The 20272-nt window shown below is 39.9% G+C and overlaps 1 protein-coding gene across 4 annotated transcripts in view; it reads left to right on the top strand.

The window, feature by feature from the left end:
* disp3 (dispatched RND transporter family member 3) overlaps nucleotides 1–20272 on the top strand; it is a 613218-nt gene that overhangs the window by 312770 nt on the left and 280176 nt on the right. For all 4 annotated transcript variants that reach the window (XM_073031674.1, XM_073031672.1, XM_073031673.1 and 1 more), the window contains exon 3: nucleotides 15659–16731. In XM_073031674.1, the coding sequence (XP_072887775.1) occupies nucleotides 15777–16731 (955 nt within the window). In that variant the 5' untranslated portion in view covers nucleotides 15659–15776. The remainder of the gene's footprint in view (nucleotides 1–15658; nucleotides 16732–20272) is intronic.

The raw sequence follows: 20272 nt of genomic DNA, 5'->3' as shown, positions 1-20272 counted from the left end.
CAAGTTCTCACAGTGAGCAAAACATCCGTGAATCTCAATCTTTTTTTCATATTAGAGTAGGAGCTTTCGGGGAGTTGCCTGAATCCAGGGTGAGGTTTATTGTTTCTTTGTAGGACACTTGGAGCAGTCAGTGTTTCAGGCCCCCTCCCACACCTCTTTCTCTGCTGCATTAATGTCTGCACTGGTGCTTTTTTTTTGCATTGATGTAGAACATGAAAACTTAGTTTACTTTGCTCCCAGTTCACCACCCCATTGCTCTTCTCTTCCCTTCACATGGCTCAGCATCACCCTCGAAGAAAGGTTTCATTCCTTTACCATATTTTGAACCCACGCCTCTGTCACTTTGTGCAGTAGAGCTATTCAATTTAAGTCTGCTGGTGGGTAATAGAACGCTGCAGTGTCAAGTTCATGTGTTGCAATTATTATGATCACATTAAACGTATCTTAAATATGCCATCAGTTAACAACTTCATGGAGTGATTTTTCCAATTATTATGTCATATATATTATACACAACATTCTTAGCACTATACAATTTAAATTATTATTTGATTTCCTTCATTTTGTGATATACTAAATTAAACATTGATTTTTTCATTCTTGAAAAAAACTTTAATATGTAGCCTTTCAATTTTAATCAATGGGGAAATCATGTGGGATTGGTCAAGCATGGATTTTTTTTTGGTCTATAGGCTAGTGAGCCAGGCTGCTTTGTTTTATAAAGCTTTGTGAATAGAGTTGAACATTGTGTGGACATCACACTACTGAACACACAATATATTGAGTAGAGATCTTTGGTAGGGTATTGCTGTGAGAAACTTTTGGAATGAAGTCCTGGTGCTGGGTTTTTTTGGCTTCCAACATCTACATCCATAATTTCATGTTGTATATAACTCGAACCAATGAGAGAAATCCCAGATTCCTTATATTTCCAGTTTTATCAGCATTTCTTGATAGGTCAGCTGATCTCTTGCTATCAAGGCCATTCACTCTTGCCTCTGGATTCAGCCTTTTTACTCCATAGTTAGACCAAGAATTTAATGAGGAATGAATATAACTGGTATTAGGGAACAAAACTGAGTATTAGCTGCTAAACACGACTTGAGGGCATCGTAATTTATCCCTACAATTTATTGATGATTGACTGTAGAAGTGTTTATTGGCTTCTTGGATTTGTTGAGCAGGATATATCTGAACAATACTCCGCAGCAGATTGTCAGGGTTGTAGCTGTTCTGGAATAGATATCAAAGTAGTGACTTGCATGGATTATGCAGCATTGGGTGTGTCTCTTTTGAAGAATTATATTGAGTGACCACCAGCTTTCTATGTACATGTCGATATTGAAAAGATTCATTCCCAATGTTGGATTGCTGATGGTGGGAACACAAAGGAAATACTTCATGCTCTCTCCCTTTCTGTCATCTATCACTCCCACTTCTGTAGCGCCACCCCCTCCACCGAACTACCTCACCCCTGACTCCCACCTACACTCATCAGCTATCTGATATTTCAGGGTGCTAATGGGTATAATTATGGATCACAAGTATTCAGCATCAGAGCTGGACTTCTCTTGAGTAACATACTCTTTGTGTATCGCATGTACTCTGTCATGTTTTGATATGATATGGAATAGAGTAAGCTCCCTTCAGAATTTTAAATTATCACCGTTCCGAGACAGGCTAGCCCAAGGGCAAATACTTGCAAATCCAGCTCTGTCTTCCACTATGTAAAGACAAATTTATTTTGATAATTAAAAGTAAATAATAATCCTAAAACAAATCAAAGCAGATTACAGCCAACTCTCAATTGCATCTGCTGACATCACTTGAATTTCTACGAAGATAATTTGGGAAATGGCTTTTAGAGAATATTCGCATTCCAAGTGATTATTTATAAGAACTAATAGATGCCTGTAGCTTTGCTTATGCAGGGTTTTCTGTTGAACTATACTACATGATCCAGTAGCGTTAAAGTGCATCTGAATTTGTGAAATCTACATATCTACTGGCTCCATGTAGGCACATCATGAGGATCACTTTTCTTTAATATAACTAGCAGAGAATCAGAATGGAATTGTTTGTATACACTAATGGCTGCTGGTGAATGACATTTTGCCCAAGGTGCGATAATCCTACAGGAGGTGAATGCATTTCTTTCCCGATTTACTATGGAAGAGTGGTACATGACAGTGATATTTATATTATGATGACAATTATTTTCCAACTATCCAGTAGATAGTGAATACGTGTTACTAGTAGTCAGAAGCAATTTACTTGGAGTATTTCGAGGGTAACAGTTTACTCTCAGTTTCTCAGTGGTTAATTTTGTAGTTGGTAATTCCAAAATAAAACTTGTTGCAACTGGTTTATTTTAATTACACAAATGTGTAATTAATGTGACTATGTCACATTACTGTCTATTTGATGTTCACTGTGTAGGACACCACCTGGTAACCACATTGACAAAGAACAGATACAGCAATATCACAAACACGAGGATGTCTGCAGATGCTGGAATTCCAAATCCACACACACAAACTGCTGGAGGAACTCAGCAGGTCAGACAGTACCTATGGAAAAGAGTAAACAGTCGATGTTTCACGCCAAGACCCTTCTTCAGGACTGAAAAGGAAGGAGAAGATGCCAGAATAAAATGGTGGGGGGGAGTGGAAAGAGGTTAGCTTGAAGGCAATAGGTGAAGCCAGGTGGGTTGAGAAGGTCAAGGGCTGGAGAAGAAAGAATCTGATAGGGGAGGAGAGTGCACCATAGGAGAAAGGGAAGGAGGAGGGAAGTGAGAAGATGTAAAAGGCCAGAGTGGGGAATGGTGGGGGAGAGATTTTTTTACCGGAAGAAGAAATTGATATTCATGTCATCTTAGAGGCCATTCAGATGGAATATAAGGTGTTGCTCCTCCACCCTGAGGGTGGACTCATCTTAAAACGAGGAGGTCGTGGATCAATATGTTGGAAAGAGAATGGGAATTGGAATTAAAATGATTGGCCACCGGGACGTTTCACTTTTGGCGGGCGGTGCAGAGGTGCCTAATGAAGCAGTCCCCTGTTGCCATGTGAAATAGCAAATTTATTTCTCCAAGGACAGAGTTATAAAGCTAAAGGGCTAGCAAGAAAAAGTCTTGAGAGAAATTGCTAATTGCTCATGGTTGATAAAGCATTTTATTTACATGTCTGTATTTATTGTTTATTACTTTATTATTGTCTATGACGCTTGTCATTTCCCACTCTCTTCACATCACAAAAGTCCAGTTTAGTTTCTCCCAGATTCTTGAGGTAACCAAATGTTTTGATACAAAACCTGAAAACTTTGGATTTATTCACCAGACTGAGCCACTGTTACAAAGTGACCATTTCTGGTGGGGTTCCTTTACCACTGGTTGAAGTTGTAAATGAATTTAATTTTGAAAAGAATAAACTCAGAGTTTAAGAGGAAGCAATTGCTTACATACACTGAGGTGAAGAACAGAAAATGGTTCAAAAATTTTAAAGTAACAGTATGGATATTTTAGAGAGTTTGCTAAACAGCATGAAGGATTGTACTGATAGATAGGGAAGCAAAAACATCTGGCTGTCTACAGAAACCTGGGAAGTTATTGTGAAAATAAAGGTAGATGGACATCTTGAGAAGCATGCTAGATTCAAGGTCTATCTTGGTATCACAAATATCTTGGAATTACCCAAATTAGGTAGAGTCAACACCTGGCAACAAAACATGGCTTGCTAGAAGTAAAGCAGTCTTTATGGAGAGAGAAAGAACATTTGCTTCAGAATAATGAATATTTATGGACACTGGAAAAGTGAAGAAAAAAATTAAGCTGTAGTGAGTTGTGTTTGAAGTTAGGGCAAATGGGACAAAGGAATGTTTGTGATAAGGTGGTGACAAAGAGAATCCAGGAGACATGCATGCTATTCAGGAGACTGATGAATGCTGTCAATAACAGCCCATCTCTGACACAGCTGCAGCTGCTGAAAGCATGAAATAAAATAGAATGTTGAATATTGATCTTTCAAATATTGAAAGGTCTGTATAGAATAGATGTGGAGAGAATGGTTCCTATGGTAGATCAGTGTAGGACCAGAGAACACAACCTCAAAATAGAGGAATGTCCAGTTAGAGCAAAGATGAGAAGGAGTTTCTTTAGCCGGGGGAGGTGATTTGTTGAATTCATTGCCATGGACAGCTGTGGAGGCCAAGTCATGGAGTATATTTAAAGCCGAGGTTGGTGGGTTCCTGATTACTCAGGGCATCTGGTTATGGGGAAAAGGAAAGTGAATAGGGTTAAGATGGATAATAAACAAGCCGTGATAGAATGCGGAGTAGCCGCAATGGGCTAACTAGCCCAATTCTGCTCCTATGCCTTAAGGTCTTATACTGAGCAGGTCAGGGGGCAAGAAGTGAATGGAATGAAATATTTCAGTGACTGTAACCAGCAGGTTGATTGCTAAAGTAGAAATGCACCAACAGAAGTATGTACATCTTGAATTAAGCTCCTGAGTTTGCATTCCCCACTTCTCCAGTGAACAAAAGAGCTCTGATCCCCCAACTTCTTTCACTCCCTAAAAAGCAGGTCACTAGAAATATCAATTAGCCAGGTTAGGATTTCCATTGCACATGAATAGTGGAGATACAGAGAAATGTTCGGCATAACTTTTATTTCTAAACTGAAGTGAATAATCATTAAAAAAAAATGCTATCTGCTAATTTTGTAATCTGTTTTCAGACACCTTTCATCTATGAAATATAACCTGGCCAGGATATCAGCTTGAGGTTTGAAACTCGAGGTGTAGAACATCAGTGGGGGTCAGGAAACACTGTGAGAGGTGGAACTTCTAATGCCAGGAGGAATTTATTGCCTTGCTAATTAGGGAATTGTCTGTTGATGTAAGGGAGCTGAAGCTTCCAGTTGTTATGCAGCTATATAGTTCTTCCACTTACTCAAAAAGTAGATTTCTTATGTGATTCATGATAGGATAATGTGTATTAGTGCTTAAAGTAGGCAACTGCTGAACTAGGGTTTTTACTGCACATGCCAAGATCATGACTAGATCATCTAGATTCAGTAAGGTGGCAATTATAATGGCTGGCAATTCCCCCAGAAAGACAAAATTGTTAAAGTTCCACACTTCGTGACTCTTTGATCGTTCAGCTCTTTCTTTGATCAGCATTGTACAGTCTTGTTCATGAATCTATATCTTGCCATGTTGTCTTCATTAGGTCAGTGTTGGATCTTTAATACAGTTTTAGGTTAAAGACCCAACTAATTGAACTGATTGACTGGCTAAGTTCTTCCAGTGTTTCTCCTCCTGTTTCCACTTCTAACATCTGCAATTTTACTTGTTTGCCTTGGATTCATTTTTATGCAGTGCCTAGAATTTCACCAAATTTTCATTGCTGAGATTGGAAAAGCTGCAAGTGTGGATTTTGAACAGGGTGGAAAGGTATTTGTTCGCTCAGCAAAATGCCTTTTATTTTCCAATCCATCTTTTTTAATTAGCTTACTCAGGAAAATGATACCACAGGTCATGAAGATCTGCTTCTTATCATCAGCGCCCACCACCAATAACATAATCAGCATACTACAGAGACTAAGGAGAGAGAAATGGATTTTTTTCAAGAAGATCAATACTGTCCGAATTAATCAACATCCAAATAAATCCAAAAGGCAATAGCAGCAAATTAAGGGTGTCAAAACAATCAGGAATGGAGACCCTGGTTCTTGTTTCTCTATAACAGCATCATGGGATAATGGATCACAGAACTCATACAACATTTGGCCCAACTCATTCACACATATCAGTCAGCAAGTCTCTGTACTGAACCCATCACTAGCACTTGGTTCATAGCCCTTTCTATTTAAGCAACTCAAGTGCTTATCTAAACACATTGTAAAGGCTGCCAGTAACTCAGCTTCAATCAGTCTTTCAGGCATGCTTATTCTGGATATTTACCACTACCTGGGTAAAAAAAAGGGCCCCATTATATCCCTAAACCTATGTTCTATTGTTTTATCTACTTCAAATATGGGGAAAACACTTCCTTGCAGAATCTAGATTTAGCCTTCAACGTGGAAGACATGGCAAACAATGCAAAGTGGAACATCCTGCTTCACCAACAGCTTGAAATTGAAGGTCATTATCTATGCCTATAAGACATAATTATAGTGTTTCATGTTGAGGTACTTTCCAATGCTCTTAGAAACTGCATTAGTATTTCGCTTAATCACCCATTCATTTTGTGTTATTCCACAAGGTGACCATCTGTAAGATCTTCGCCTGCAGAGCAATGACAGCAGAGCTCATTTGGCACAGCAGAGATTACTGAGTACGTGGTCTGATTATTCCCTAAATGTATCACACAAAGGTCGAAACGTTTTCATACCTTTCATCCTTTACTTTAAGATGGATGATATTGAAGTTGATATTAAAGTTGATACTTCCTGATATTGAAGATTGATTTTAAATCTGTCCCAGTGCCCTGTCTTTGGAGAGGCATTGCTGCCCTTGAATTGCTTTGTATCAGTCAGCTCATATTTCCACTTCAGTGTAACTGAAATGGAAATATGAACCATATCTGCAAAAGGATTCAGCCTTTCGCTTTTATTTCCTTGCATTTCACAAGCATCTGTTAAAGAACAATAATACTATGGGTCTGATAGAAATTAAGCAAAATTCAACATATAAACCACTTTCTTATTGAAAAATAGTATTGTATATCTGATGGATGTTAAAGCTAAATTCAGGAAACCAATCAAGGATATTCAGCAAACAACAAATAACATCACACACATTCAACAACCCTGCACTCTTTACCTAAGAGCATACAATCGCAGAGACTCCAAGAATAGTGAACTTTTCCACTTATATATTTATCTATCTTTATTTATTTGGATGCAGCACGGAGTCGACCACTCCAGCCCTTTTGAGCCATGCTGTCCATGAGTCCATGAGATTTAATCTGAGCTTAATCACAGGACAATTTACAATGATCAATTAACCTACCAACCAGTACATCTTTGGACTGTGGAAGGAACCAGAGCACCTGAAGGAAACCCATTTTGTGTCAGGGAGAAAGTATAAACACCTTATGGGCAGTGGTGGAAAATGAACCCAGGTCGCCTGTACTGTAAATCATTGTACTAACCACTGCGCTATCATGCCACCACTTGCTGAGGCTGTGCTGATTTCAGAGTTTGTGTCAGGAAAGTCATTGTTGAAATGGTGGTATTTTCTGTTAGTGGTATTTCACTCAAAAATCAAAGTTAATACACTGGTCCAGCCGATGGTGTAGCTGCCTCATGGCTCCAGGATCCCAAATTCAGTCCCAACCTCGGGTGATCTCCCAGTGATCTTACTTTTCTCACGTATCCCAAATGCAGGCTGGTGGGTAGGTTAATTAGTGACTGCGACTTGTAGAGGGTGATAGAAGAATGAGAAGTGGGTGTAAAAGTGAGTAGGTGACGGGGAAATAATCAGAAGAATGGGATTGCTGGGATTGCTCTGGAAGCCAGAATAGAGCCAGTGGGTTGAATGGCCTCAGATTATGAGAAGTAAAGTATGGTGGCATCTTACACAACCATACTAATTTTTATGATATTTGCAGGCTAGCTTTGCCAAATTCTCAATTCTTTTGAATCAAGATCTATAAGCAAATGACCTCTGGTCATCACTGACTAAATAAAGTGCCATTAAAATGTTTGCAGTTGGTTATTTGCCCAGCCATTGATACTGTCAGGTTCTAGCTCATGGAGTCAATACTGCCTACCCATAGCTGTATTAGCAAACAGTCTGAGCAGCCTGTCACATGGAAACATCTTTGACGAAAGGAAGCCAGGAATAGAAAACATGATATTGTAGCATAGCTACCCTACCTGGTTCCATAAGTCTCTCATCTACACACTTAATCTTCTGATTCTCCTGACCCTTAACTACCTGGTTCCATCTGCCAATCCCTCCTTTATCAGGTTCCACTTTGTACCTTCCTTATTTATTAAATTCCAGAAGCCTTTTATTTCCAGTTACCACCTTCTAGCCACTGTCTGTCTTTTCATCCTCCCCTTTTCCTGTCTTCCACCAAAACCCCCCCTTTCTTTTGGCTCTCAACGGTCACCCACAAGCCACTGTCTTTCAAATCCAGTGCTGCCCTTTCACCAGGCTCCATCTCCCAATTTTCTCCGTACTCACCTGGTTTCATCCACACCTACTTCACTGCTCCCTCTCACCTCTTAATACCAGCTATCTCCCCTCTATATTCTCAATCCTGATGCGGAGCTAAACCAAAATATGTGGATTATGCCTTTTCCCCATAGATGCTGCTCCCACTGAATTCTTCCAGTAATTTGTTCTGCTGTCTCTTGTGTAGGAAGTTGAAATGTAAACATGCCAATGAAATCAACTGAAAGCAAATTAAGAAATATACTGGATGGTGACAGCAGTGTTAAAGAATAGCATTGGAAAATGCAAACATATCAAGGGTAAAATAGTGTTAAATGAAAATTTTATGCCCAAATTTTACTGAGCCCTTCTGGTTGCTTATATCATCTGTGATAAAGTAGGCATGAGCTAAATCACGTAGAGGCTGAAGTAATTCTTACCAAGGTCGAGTGGAGCCCATGGACAATGCCAGTGGTTCCAGTAACTATGGAGAATGGGTCTGTCATGATCTATGGTGATTTTAAGGTCAGCATCATCCTGGTGCTGAAAGTAGATCAATGTTCTCTGCCCTGGAAAGAGGATATCTTTGCAAACTTTTCTGGAGGAAGGCATTTCAGCAAAGTGGACTTAGCTGAGACCTACCTAGAAATGGAGATGGAAGAAGAGTCCAAAGCATCTTTCTCCATAAATAATCACAAAGGGCTTTATCACTCTCATACACTTATTGTTAGTGTGGCATCTGCACCTGCACCTGCACTCTGGCAGAAAGCTATGGACTAGGAGCTGCAAGGCTGCCCAGGCACTCAATGTGACCTGGATGATATTGTTACCAGTGAGGACAGCAAAGAGCATCTCCAAAATCTAAGGACAGTGCATGACACAACTAGTGTGAATTCTTTAAACCAAGTATCATTTACTGTGATCACACCATTGTCACACAAAATTTACACAAGTTTGCTGAGAAAATTCAAGCAGTGGTGGATAATGAAAGGCCAATGGGCATTTCATGTTTGTGATCCTTTTTAGTATTTGTCGATTACTATAACAGGTTCTTGCCAAACCTAGCTACTCTGTTTCATCCCTCAAACTCAATGCTACTGATAGGGAAGAAACGGCAATGGACAAAGCAGTGTGAGGTGGCTTTCCAAAAGACAAAGGCGATGGTGACGTTAGACGCTCTACTCACACATTATGTTCTGCATCATCCAGTAAAGCTCACCTGTGGTACCTCGCCTTATGGTGTACATAGGTGTAGTTATGTCACCTGTTATGAGTGGTGGAAGTGAATGCCTCACAGAGTGAAATTACATACAAATTGACAATGGCCTTGAGGTGTAAAATGTTTCAACCAGTAGTTGTATGAGAAAGAGTTTAGGCTCATTCCTGATCATCAGCCACGTGTGTCCAATTCCTGTCCACAGAAGGGTGTTCCACTAACATCAGTTCCATGAATGTAGAGTTGGGCTCATTTTCTTGGTGGGCACAGTTACAAGATTGATTTCAAGAGAACAACTGATCATGGAAATGCTGATGGATTGTCCTGTTTTCCCATGGATAAGGAAATACCTGAAAAGCTGACAAAAGAGGATACTCCTCTTGATGTATTCTCTCTAATGCAAATTGAAAGTTTCCCTATTATGGCAGAGATAGTAGAACGGGAAACCAGAAAAGACCACACACTGCCTCATGTCTACATGGCCACCCAAAATAGCTGGAATGTGCAACAGAAATGACAGTTGCCCCATTTTTATCAGTGCTGGAATGAACTTGTCCTTGACAGGGGTTGCCTGATGTGGGGATTGAGAGTTGTCTACCATCCAAGCTAAGAGCAAAAGTGTTGGAGTAGCTTCATGCCAGTCATCTAGGCGTGGTTAAAATGAAAGTGATGGCGGGAAGCTTTGTCTGGTGACCTGGGAGAGAGAAGCAGATCGAGCAGCTTGCCATGCACTATTCAGGATACCAACATATCCAGAGGAAAGATGCCCAGAGCTGTCAGAACCTGCAACCCCAGAGTCAACTCCATCAACCACCACGGAGGAGGCCCCGGAACCTGAGATTGTTTCACAGCCACGGTGTGTCATGACAAGCAGAATGAACCCCCTTGTCAGAAAAAATTCAAAGTAAAATTTATTATCAGAGTACATACACATCACCATTTACAACCCTGAGATTCCTTTTCTGCAGATATACTTGGCAAATCTATAGAACAGTAACTGTAAACCATAAACAGCCAGAACTGTAAACTGTAAACAAACTGTGCAAATGCAGATATAAATAAATAGCAATAAATAATGAGCATGAAATAACAATATAACAGAGTCCTTAAATGAGTGTAACTGTCACCTTTTGTTCAAGGTTGAGGAGTAGTAACTGTTCTTGACCCTGGTGGTGTGAGTCCTGAGGCACCTGTACCTTCTACCTGATGACAGCAGTGAGAAAAGAGCATGGCCTGGGTGGTGAGGAACTATGATGATGGATGTTGCTTTTCTAGGGCAATGTTTTATATAGATGTGCTCAATGGTTGGGAGGGTTTTATCCATGATGTACTGGGCCAAATCCATTACCTTTTGCAGAATTTTCTGCTCAAAGGCATTGGCGTTCCCATGCCATGCTGCAATGCAGCCAGTCGGCACACTTGCCACTACACATCTGTAGAAGTTTGCCAAGGTTTTGAATGACATGCCAAACCACTGCAGTCTCCTGAGGAAGTAGAGGCGCTGTCTTGTTTTCTTTGTGATAATATTTATATGGTGGGTCCAGGACAGGAAAGATATTATCCCAGAAGATTAAAGAATCCTCCAAAGCTATTAAATCTTTAGGCCTGAATGGGGCAATTTAATATTTACTATGCTGTCAATGTTTATAGAGTTCATTCTTCATGTGCTGTGTCGTTTGACATAGGTGATCATGGTCTTTCCATGACCATGATTGTACTTGCAAATTTTTCAACAGAAGTGGCTTGCCTTTGCTTTCTTCTGGGCAGTGTCTTGACAAGACGTGAGACTCCAGCCATTATCAATACTCTTCAGAGATTGTCTGTCTGGCATCAGTGAGCGCATATCCAGGACTTCTGATGTGCATCAGCTGCTCATGTGACCATCCACCACCTGCTCCCGTGGCTTCATGTGGCCCTGATTAGTGGGGGTTGGGTTAAACATGTGCTGCATCTTGCCCCAGGGTGACCTGCAAGCTAATAGCACCTTGCACCTCCTTTGGTAGAGACGGATTTCCACCCCACCACCCAAATCAATATAGTAGTTGTATTATATAGATTACTGCATATATTTAAATATATATAAGATGACTGGACATGAATCTGCTACGTATTTGAGTTGAGATGCATTCTATATTGAGTTGGAGTTTATAGCTAAGCAGAGAGGATTGTTGTGTGTTTGATGTTTCAGGGTAATATCTGAGTAATATTGTAAATATATTGTTTGATTAAGCATCCTTTCTTTGTTCACATAATTCATTACGGGTTGGGTAAGAAGTATGTGAATACCATATGTCATAGCACCACCACATCATTAGTGTGCGCCTCGCTGAGGGAAAAATGAAGTAGATACGTTATCCCAGGCTCCCGTGCTTTTCTTTCAATTAGTTTGATGTTTTGGAGTTACAAAACATAACAGGTTTCCTCTTCTTAGGATCAAGCATGCAATTAAGTTGGAGCTATGCTGCAGCACACCATCAAGGATTCACATAATCGCCTTTCAACAAAAAGTAATGAAATTTTCAGTTTTACTTGCAAATATTATTCAGAAGTAGCCGAAGATGCTGCCAATTCAGTGATTTAATAGATTACTCCAGAAAATATTGCAAAACTGGGCAATCTGTAGAAGAAGAAGGGAATGTTAACAACAGCCCATAGATTTCTATACCCGGTTTTCAGTGGAATAACAATGAGTACTGTGATAACAGTTTTGTTATCACCTCTGTTGTAACCTAATAACAGCAGGCACATGCTTAAGCTTCGGTCCTACTGCAATTATTTAAATTAGTCATATTTCTTGGTGTTTTGCCCTATTCGATGGATTTATTTTAACTATTGTATTGCACCAGCCTAGGTTTGTTGTTCAGAGCTCTAGCGCCGTTAGACTCAGGTCAAAATTGAGTCTATTGTTATATGCACAAATACGCAAACAGTATGGTCAGGTGCAGTGAAAACTGTATTTGCAGCAGCATTTACGGGCACACAGCTATCACGTTAAGACAACTAAATTATGCTCATTTTTAAAGGAAAGAATACAATTTTGCCAAAAAAAACCCAAGTCCATTTCAGTGCAAAGTGATGGAAGTGGTCATAGTGTTGCTAAACCTCAGTCATGGTTAGGTTTGTGCCAATTGTTTTAAGAACCAAATGGTTGAAAGGAAGATACTGTTCTTGAAACTAGCGGTGTGAGACTTAAACTTGTGTATCTGGTGGCAGCTACCAGAGGATGGCATGATCTCTAGATGGTGGGGAATCTTTGACAATGGATGTTGCCTTCTTGAGGCAAAACTTCCTGGAGATCTGTAGAAAAAACCGCTTGTGGGGAGGGATGAGCTGTGATGAATGAAATGGCGGCATGGCGCAGTTTGCAGCGGCCACTGTGGAGCAGATATCTGTCGTTTGTTAAGCGGGGTGCCGTGCACAATTCTAATCTGATGAAAAACAGACGTGGGAGCACGGAGGAACTTCTGGAAATCTCCAGCAAAGGCCTTCTTCGTTGCTGCTGCTGTTGTGAAGTCCAGGTCTCTGCTAAGAAGAATAGGCCCCCAGTCCTCAGGGTCGCGTTGCTGGTGGCCGTTGGTGGGGGCGTCATAGTGCGCTTGGCAGAGGATAGTGCTCAGAGAGGCTGTGCCGGAGGGGATGGTTGGAGGCTCGACGGACTCAGAGTCCACTGCGGTTGGGGCACTTTCACTGTGTGCTGCATCTGCAAGGCTGGGTTCGACGGAGCTTTCATTGTGTGCTGCATCTGCAAGGCTGAGTCCGGCACCGTGGAAGTCCATAGCAGGGGTATTTCCTTCTGCTGCCTGCGTGGGATGACGAGTCTATCGGGACCCTGAGGACTTGTGGAAACTGTGTGGTGGTTTCTTTTGAACTTATAGTCTTTTAGCATCTTCACTGTGCCCATGGTCTGTTTTTTTTATCAATTATGGTATTGTCTGCACTGTTGTAACTATATGTTAACTATAACTATGTAACTATGTGGTTTTGTGTAGGTCTTGTAGCTTTAGTTTTTGGTTTGTTGGGTGATAGAGTTGGTCTCCTGACTTGGTGTGTCTGGGCAGTCTTGTTTAGTCTGGTGGGTTTGGAGCTCCTTTCCAGGGAACACGCTAAGATGGTAGTGCAATATTAATACGCAGCAGCCTCTCCAGACTCTGGATTTGGGGATTACCAAACGTTATGTGGATTTTCTAGTGTAGGCTATTCTGTCGTGTGCTTTTGTGATAGCATTCTAGAGAACGTTGTCTCATTTTTTAACTGCATTGCATTTGTGGTTTCTAAATGACAATAAACTGAAACTGAACTGAACTGAAGTTTTGGGCTGAGCCTACAATTCCTTACAACTTCCTATATTCCTGCACATTCACATCGCCAAACCAGACCAACAGTAAGGATGCTTTCAACAGTACTTCAACTTCCGTAGACAAGTCAACCTCCCAAGTCAGTAAAGGTGAGCACAGCAGCAATAGAGCCAAACTGGCCATTGTAGCCCAGCGCAGTGTGTAGATTGCAAAACATTACATGCAACAGCGAGTTGTCGATTATCAATTTCAACACTCAGCAACCTGATCTGAACTCCACTGGAGTAACAGGTGTGTTCGTTTCTAATGACTGCATCCAGTCATACATCAGTTATTTAAGGTAATGGGCTTCTGATTTTCTGGTTTTCTGATGTATATTCCTGAACAGATCATTGCAAAAGATATGAATAGAGACAGGAATAAAGTTAAAATCAATCTGTGAATAACAAGCTGATTTAAACAGAACTTCTCTCATGAGAAAGCAGAGATAATACCAGATAAACTTTGCTTATTTTTAAAAGAAATCATTTTCAACTGAAATGCTGACAAAAGTCATGAGCAATTGAATTTTTTGTTTTCTTGCCAAGAATGCACTTTACAATATACTATTATGCACTCAATTCACTCAAGAATGGAGCACCTTTCTGAAAGGACTTATGGAATAAGATGAATTACATCTAATGATGAATTCAGTCAGCCCAATGTGAACCAGTTCAATGCTTAATGCAATATCTGGAGATTGGAAAAAATACTCAACACTGGAGAATGACATCCCATCTCTCGGTGCGGGGATCTCTACAATTAGAGAAATGAGTCTGATGGGGATTTGACAATATTGAATTTTTAGAAAAAGAATCTGAAATGGAATGTCAACGATCCTTTTCTTCAGAGCAAGGGTTCCCAACCTGCGGTGTGTGGACCCCTTATTTAATGGCATTGGTCCATGGCATAAACAAGGTGGGGAACCCCTGCTTTAGAGAAAGGAGTGGTATGGGGTTGATGTGCCTTGAAAATTATGAAAAAGTTTGATCAAGCAGATGCAAAGAGAATCTTTCCTTGATAGAAATGAGTAAAATTAAAGCTTATTAACATAAGACAGCTATGTGGAAAATCCTTATTAGGGAATTTAGATTAAAAAAGTGATAAAATTGTAGAATCTGCTATAACACAGTAAGGTTGATATAGGTGTATATATGATAAGGTATATATTATAAGAATATGAAGAGTTGGCATCATATTGGATACTGGTTAGATCCCTGCTTGAGAACTGTGTACAGATCTTGTCCCCACTTTAGCAGAAAGATGTGATGACACAGACGAGGGTGCAAAGGTGGTTTACAAAGAGCTTTGTAGCAGAAAGGAAAGATTGAGCAACCTAGTCTGATATATTTTGGGACAGAGAAAGCCGTGAAGAAACTTACTTGAAACTTACAATTACGAAGAACTTTGATAAAATTAAAATTAAGGACCTTTTTGCCATAGTAGGCAGATCAGAAACCAAGGGTACAAATGTAAAGCAATTTGTTCTCTGATTAGAGAAGAAAAATAAAGTTTTTTTTTTCATTCTGGGGGGTGGTAGGATTCTGAAACTTGATGCCTGAGAAGTCCGGTAGAGGCAGAAACTCTCCTAACAATTAAACAGTTCTTGGATGGGTACATGGAAATCCATGGCTGTGAGTCTGATATCAAAAAAATGTTATTTTTTTGATACACACAGCCACATTGAAATGAATGTCCTCATCCTGTATTCTAGGATTCTGGGACATAATACACTGAGTTTATCATTCTTACAGTTTATGGCAGTGTAAGTACAATAACTCTACAGAAATAATGATATAATTTCCAAGCCATTGGCTGATTCATTGCATTGAGTTAAATTTTAATACTGTGTGCCTCAGTGCTATTGCAAATCTCTTTAAATATTTATGGTGTCCCCTCATTTAAAAGTAATGAAATTTATTTATTTGTATTTTCTGTTGTAGATGTTGTTAAATTGGATGTTCACTTGGAAGACAGACTGAAGACAAGGAGAGTCCAGGGTCCAATTCAGTTTTCTCTTCTCTTTCTATTCACACCTCCTTCCTTGGAACAGATATTAAAATGGAAAGTGATGACGACCCTTTGGTGCAACATTTGTGGCTGGAAGAAGAAGAATACGATGTGTCGGTTAGCTCCCACAGAGGTGAAAAACTCTGCAAGAAATGCCACTGCAGCTTTAAAAGACTGTTCCATGATTTGAAAGTTAAAGGCTTTTGGGGAGCAGTTGGGTGGATATTTACTAACCCATATTGCACTGCCTTAATATTAGTAATAGGTTGCACGATTCCAACAGTTCTCACTGTTTTCATGTTTATGCATTGTTCTAACCTCGACATAGATATATCCTACAATGCCTTTGAGATTCGTAACCATGTTTCCTCACAGCACTTTGATGCGTTGACCCTTGCTTTAAAGTCCCAGTTTGGGTCTTGGGGGAGAAACCGACGTGACCTGGCTGAGTACACATCTGCAACACTGGAGAAACTCATCATTGAAGAATTACAGAGACTGCACAGTAATAATTCAGAGTTTATTACTGCCACCCAAGGTAAAACTATTCATAAATCAAGTGAAACCCAATGGCTGGATAGAATCCAACTGCGTAAAAGAGACTTGATCTCAAATTCAGGCTTAAATGAGAGCTACGACAGATTCAAAATACGACAGGCAAGAGCTGCGTCACAAAAGAACTATCCAAGCACTTATGTTAACGGAGATACGCAGACACATGCCCTGTGGAGGATGGAACTTGTATTTCTGGCAAGAGGTGATGATGAGAGGAACATCTTCACCAAAGAGCGTTTATTGACAATTCATGACATTGAAAAGAAAGTCATGGACCATCCTAGATTTCGAGAGTTTTGCTGGAAACCCCATGAAGTTCTGAAAGACATGCCACTTGGTTCCTATTCCTATTGCTCACCTCCCAGTTCCCTCATGACTTATTTTTTCCCAACTGCACAAGGTGGAAGAATATACTATGATGGAATGGGACAGAAGCTGGCAGATATTCACGGTAAGGCGTCATCTGATTTTGTATGCTAATGAAATTATGTGGTGAGAACTAAGAGCTGATCTGAGCAACAATTTCAGCTGATGTACACTTTCAAGCCTCTCATTATTTCTGAATACAATTGCAGTAGTAGACAAACCAATATCCATTCCTCTCTGCTGCTAATACTGATTATACAGCAATGCAGGAATCAGTCACTGAGATACATTGTTTGGTCAGTAACTGAAGAAGACAGTCTAAAGGAAAGCCATTTTCCATGGGTAAATATACGGTTATGATTATAAATCAATTGGTCATAACATTGTAAAACTTTTCTCGGAAGGAATAGTTCTTGAAAGGTAAATGTGAAAATGAAAATAAGGAATGAATAAATATAAAGAAAGAAAACAGAACAAGGAAAGCTGAATTTCTAATAGGTAATATGAATCTAGAAAAATTATTGATAAAAGTGATAACTGAAGGTTTTAGAATTCATCATTAAGATGATCTTGAAAATCACAAAGTTTTTGTGGAATAGGTCGAGTCAAGTGAATGAGTACAGTTACAATAACACTGATTAGTATAATAACTAGATGATAGAAGATAATGTTGCTTACATATTCAGTTGCTTTCAAGAATACATAACCTACAAAGGTGTTGGAAGATGATTCAACAGCAGTTTCAAAAATACTTTTAAAAAATTTGCAAGAGATTGGGGATGAGGAGAAGAGAGTGGAACTAATTTGGATTGCTTATTAATCCATTAGGCTTTACAATTCAACCGCCAGGAGTAAGATATGTTAAAGTGCCGGGGTTGATTGTATTTAATGTATTTAAGTAAACTACTTAAGAACTTTTTAAAAGCTATTATTAATGCTTTTTGAGAGAGTGATTTAGATGCATATATTTTTACTGAGTTAAGTATTGAATGTAATTAGTTTTGCTACAACAAGTGTATGGGACATTGGAAAAAATGTTGAATTTCCCCATGGGGATGAATAAAGTATCTATCTATCTATCTATCTATCTATCTATTTGAAAAACCAATGACATCTTCTCTTTCAGTGCAGTATTATAAAAATGGATGAAACTCTAATAAATATTCCATTTCTCTTGTGCACATAGTATTTAATCCAACATCTTTTTCTTTGAATGAATGCCTGGTGTACAAAGACTTTAATTTGAGCGTACACTCATTCAGAAAAAACACAGATAGCCTTTAGCTTTGGATGTTACCTTGCAGGATTGTGCTGTTATTGTAAATGCTCTAGTATGAATCAACAGCCTGTAACAATTCCTGCAGTTTCTGAGTGTAATTCAACTTCCCTGCCAAATGTTATCATACTTAAGAGCTCTGAGCAATTATATAGGTGAATGATCACTTGTTCCAAATATTGTACCAAGTTCAGCAACTTTTTTTTGAGTTGAAGTTCTATTTCCTATAGAATTCCTCCAAAAAATTGATGCACAAGTGTTGGGGATTGAAAAGTTGCAATTTTTTGTAATTTAGGATCTGATCAGCCTACTGGCTAGTTGGCGTAGTGACATCAGTGCCGGACTTCGGAGCGAAGGCTCCCAAGTTCGAATCCAGCTGGCTCCAAAAACCTGGAGACAGATGGTTTCAGATGCCCAAGACACGCCGTACGATGAGCAATCACCAAAACGATCGGTGCAAAAAGCTCGTCATGACGGCGCCCCGACGACTCCACCGGGAGTTAAGGGCGCGCGCACACACAGAGCCTAAAAGGTATGTCAACACATGATTCACGGTCTGGCCTCAGTGCTACATGAGAGCTCATGTAGCTTAAATGAGGCTCTTGCAGCAGTATTTTATTTGTGTTCAATCTTCAATAGGAAATAGAGAAACATGCTTAAGTGCATTGGAAATTTAAACTGAATGAGGTAACAAACATTTTATTTTGGCTGTAAGATTTATGTTGTGTATTTTGTCTGCAATCAGAAATTCAGAACAAGAATCCCAGTGTTTGTTTAGATGGTGGTATTGACAATATGAGGGGAGGAAATACACACAAAACTTAAGGAATGAGGTAACACGTACAACACGCTGGAGGAACTCAGCAGGTCGGGCAGCATCCGTGGAAATGAACAGTCAACATTTCAGGCCATGACCCTTCGTCGGGACGGAAGAGGGAGGGGGCAGTCAGAAGAAGAGAGAGAGAGGAGTGAAATTGGAAAAGGGTAGAAGCTCCAGTTTGTTGAAGCTGGGGATTTGGAACTCTGCCATACTCAATGGGTGGGTAGATTATCCATCCAGTGCACTTCGAATGTGTGGCTGTCACTTCATGTAGTCCATAGGAGTGGATTTAGGAATGTCCTGTGGGACCACTCGAAGTTAACCCTTGCCTGGGTGTGTAATGTGGTAGCCCCTTGAAGACGACATGCCTGTGACAGATCACTCTGGTGGGAATTTGTATGTGGATTTGGAATGGTTTGATGGAGGATCTTTGACCACTGGTATTTATTAATTACCATCGTGGAACCTATGGAATTCGACGTAATTGCCTTCTCACTATGTTTTATCTTGGATTACAAATATCTCTCTCCTGTCATTTATTCCGTGGATGAACTGAACTTTCAGGCTTTACCATCTGAAGACTTTTAGCCTTGTTTCCCCCCAAGCTCAATAGTTTACACACACGTACACATAACACTGTTAACTTTGTTTATCTTGGTTAAGTTGCTATAAGTAGATGCTAATAAAGATAGTGGTTTTAACATCAAAACCAGGAACCAAGGGTGAACTCTATTGCTGTTGGTTCGTTTCTAAATTGTCACAGTTCATAACACTTGGTAATCAGTTGCCGATTGTAATCTTACAGTTGCACATTCATCACAAGCAAGAGTCAGAGAAACTGCACAAAAATAAACTGCAATACACTTCACCCCGCTGCCTGCTGCAGAAGTCAGCCCGTTCTCTATTTAAAGATACGCCAACTTAATTTCCTTTGGGAAGGTTGGAGATATCCTTTTCCACCGTATAAAGGTGATGTGCAAGTGCTGTTTAATGGCATTGTTGTGCAAGGCTATACACTGCAATAACAATGTGAGATTTTAGTTTTAAGGTGTTAGTTGTGAAATTGGATCTATTCTCACTGGAACTGAAAAAAATCAAAGGAGTCAAAATCCAAATCAGAATCGTTCATTACGATTGACATAGATCATGAACTTTGTTATTTTGTGCCAGCAGTACAGTGTGAGACATGAAAACTACTGTAGGTTATAGATAATCAATCAGTCAATAAATAAATAAATGTTTTTTCATTAATAAAAAATAAAGCATTGCTGTTAGCGCAATGCTATTACAGTTTGGGGCATCAGAGTTTGGGGTTCAGTCCTGGTGTCTTCTGTACGTCCTCCCCATGGCATACGTGAGATTTCCCCGGGTGCCCTGGATTCCTCCTACAGTCCAAAGCCCTGCTGGTTAGTTAATTGGTCATTGTAAATTGTCACGTGATTAGGTTAGGGTTGTCGCGGTTGCTGCAGCAGCGCTGCTCGAAGGACCACTCCACACTGTATCACTAAATAATAAACAGTGTGGAAGAGG

The sequence above is a fragment of the Hemitrygon akajei genome, chromosome 29 (genome assembly GCF_048418815.1).
Source record: "Hemitrygon akajei chromosome 29, sHemAka1.3, whole genome shotgun sequence".
Lineage (NCBI taxonomy): Eukaryota > Metazoa > Chordata > Chondrichthyes > Myliobatiformes > Dasyatidae > Hemitrygon > Hemitrygon akajei.
Note: the sequence above shows the minus strand (reverse complement) of the source record. Positions and strands in the feature narration are given on the sequence as shown.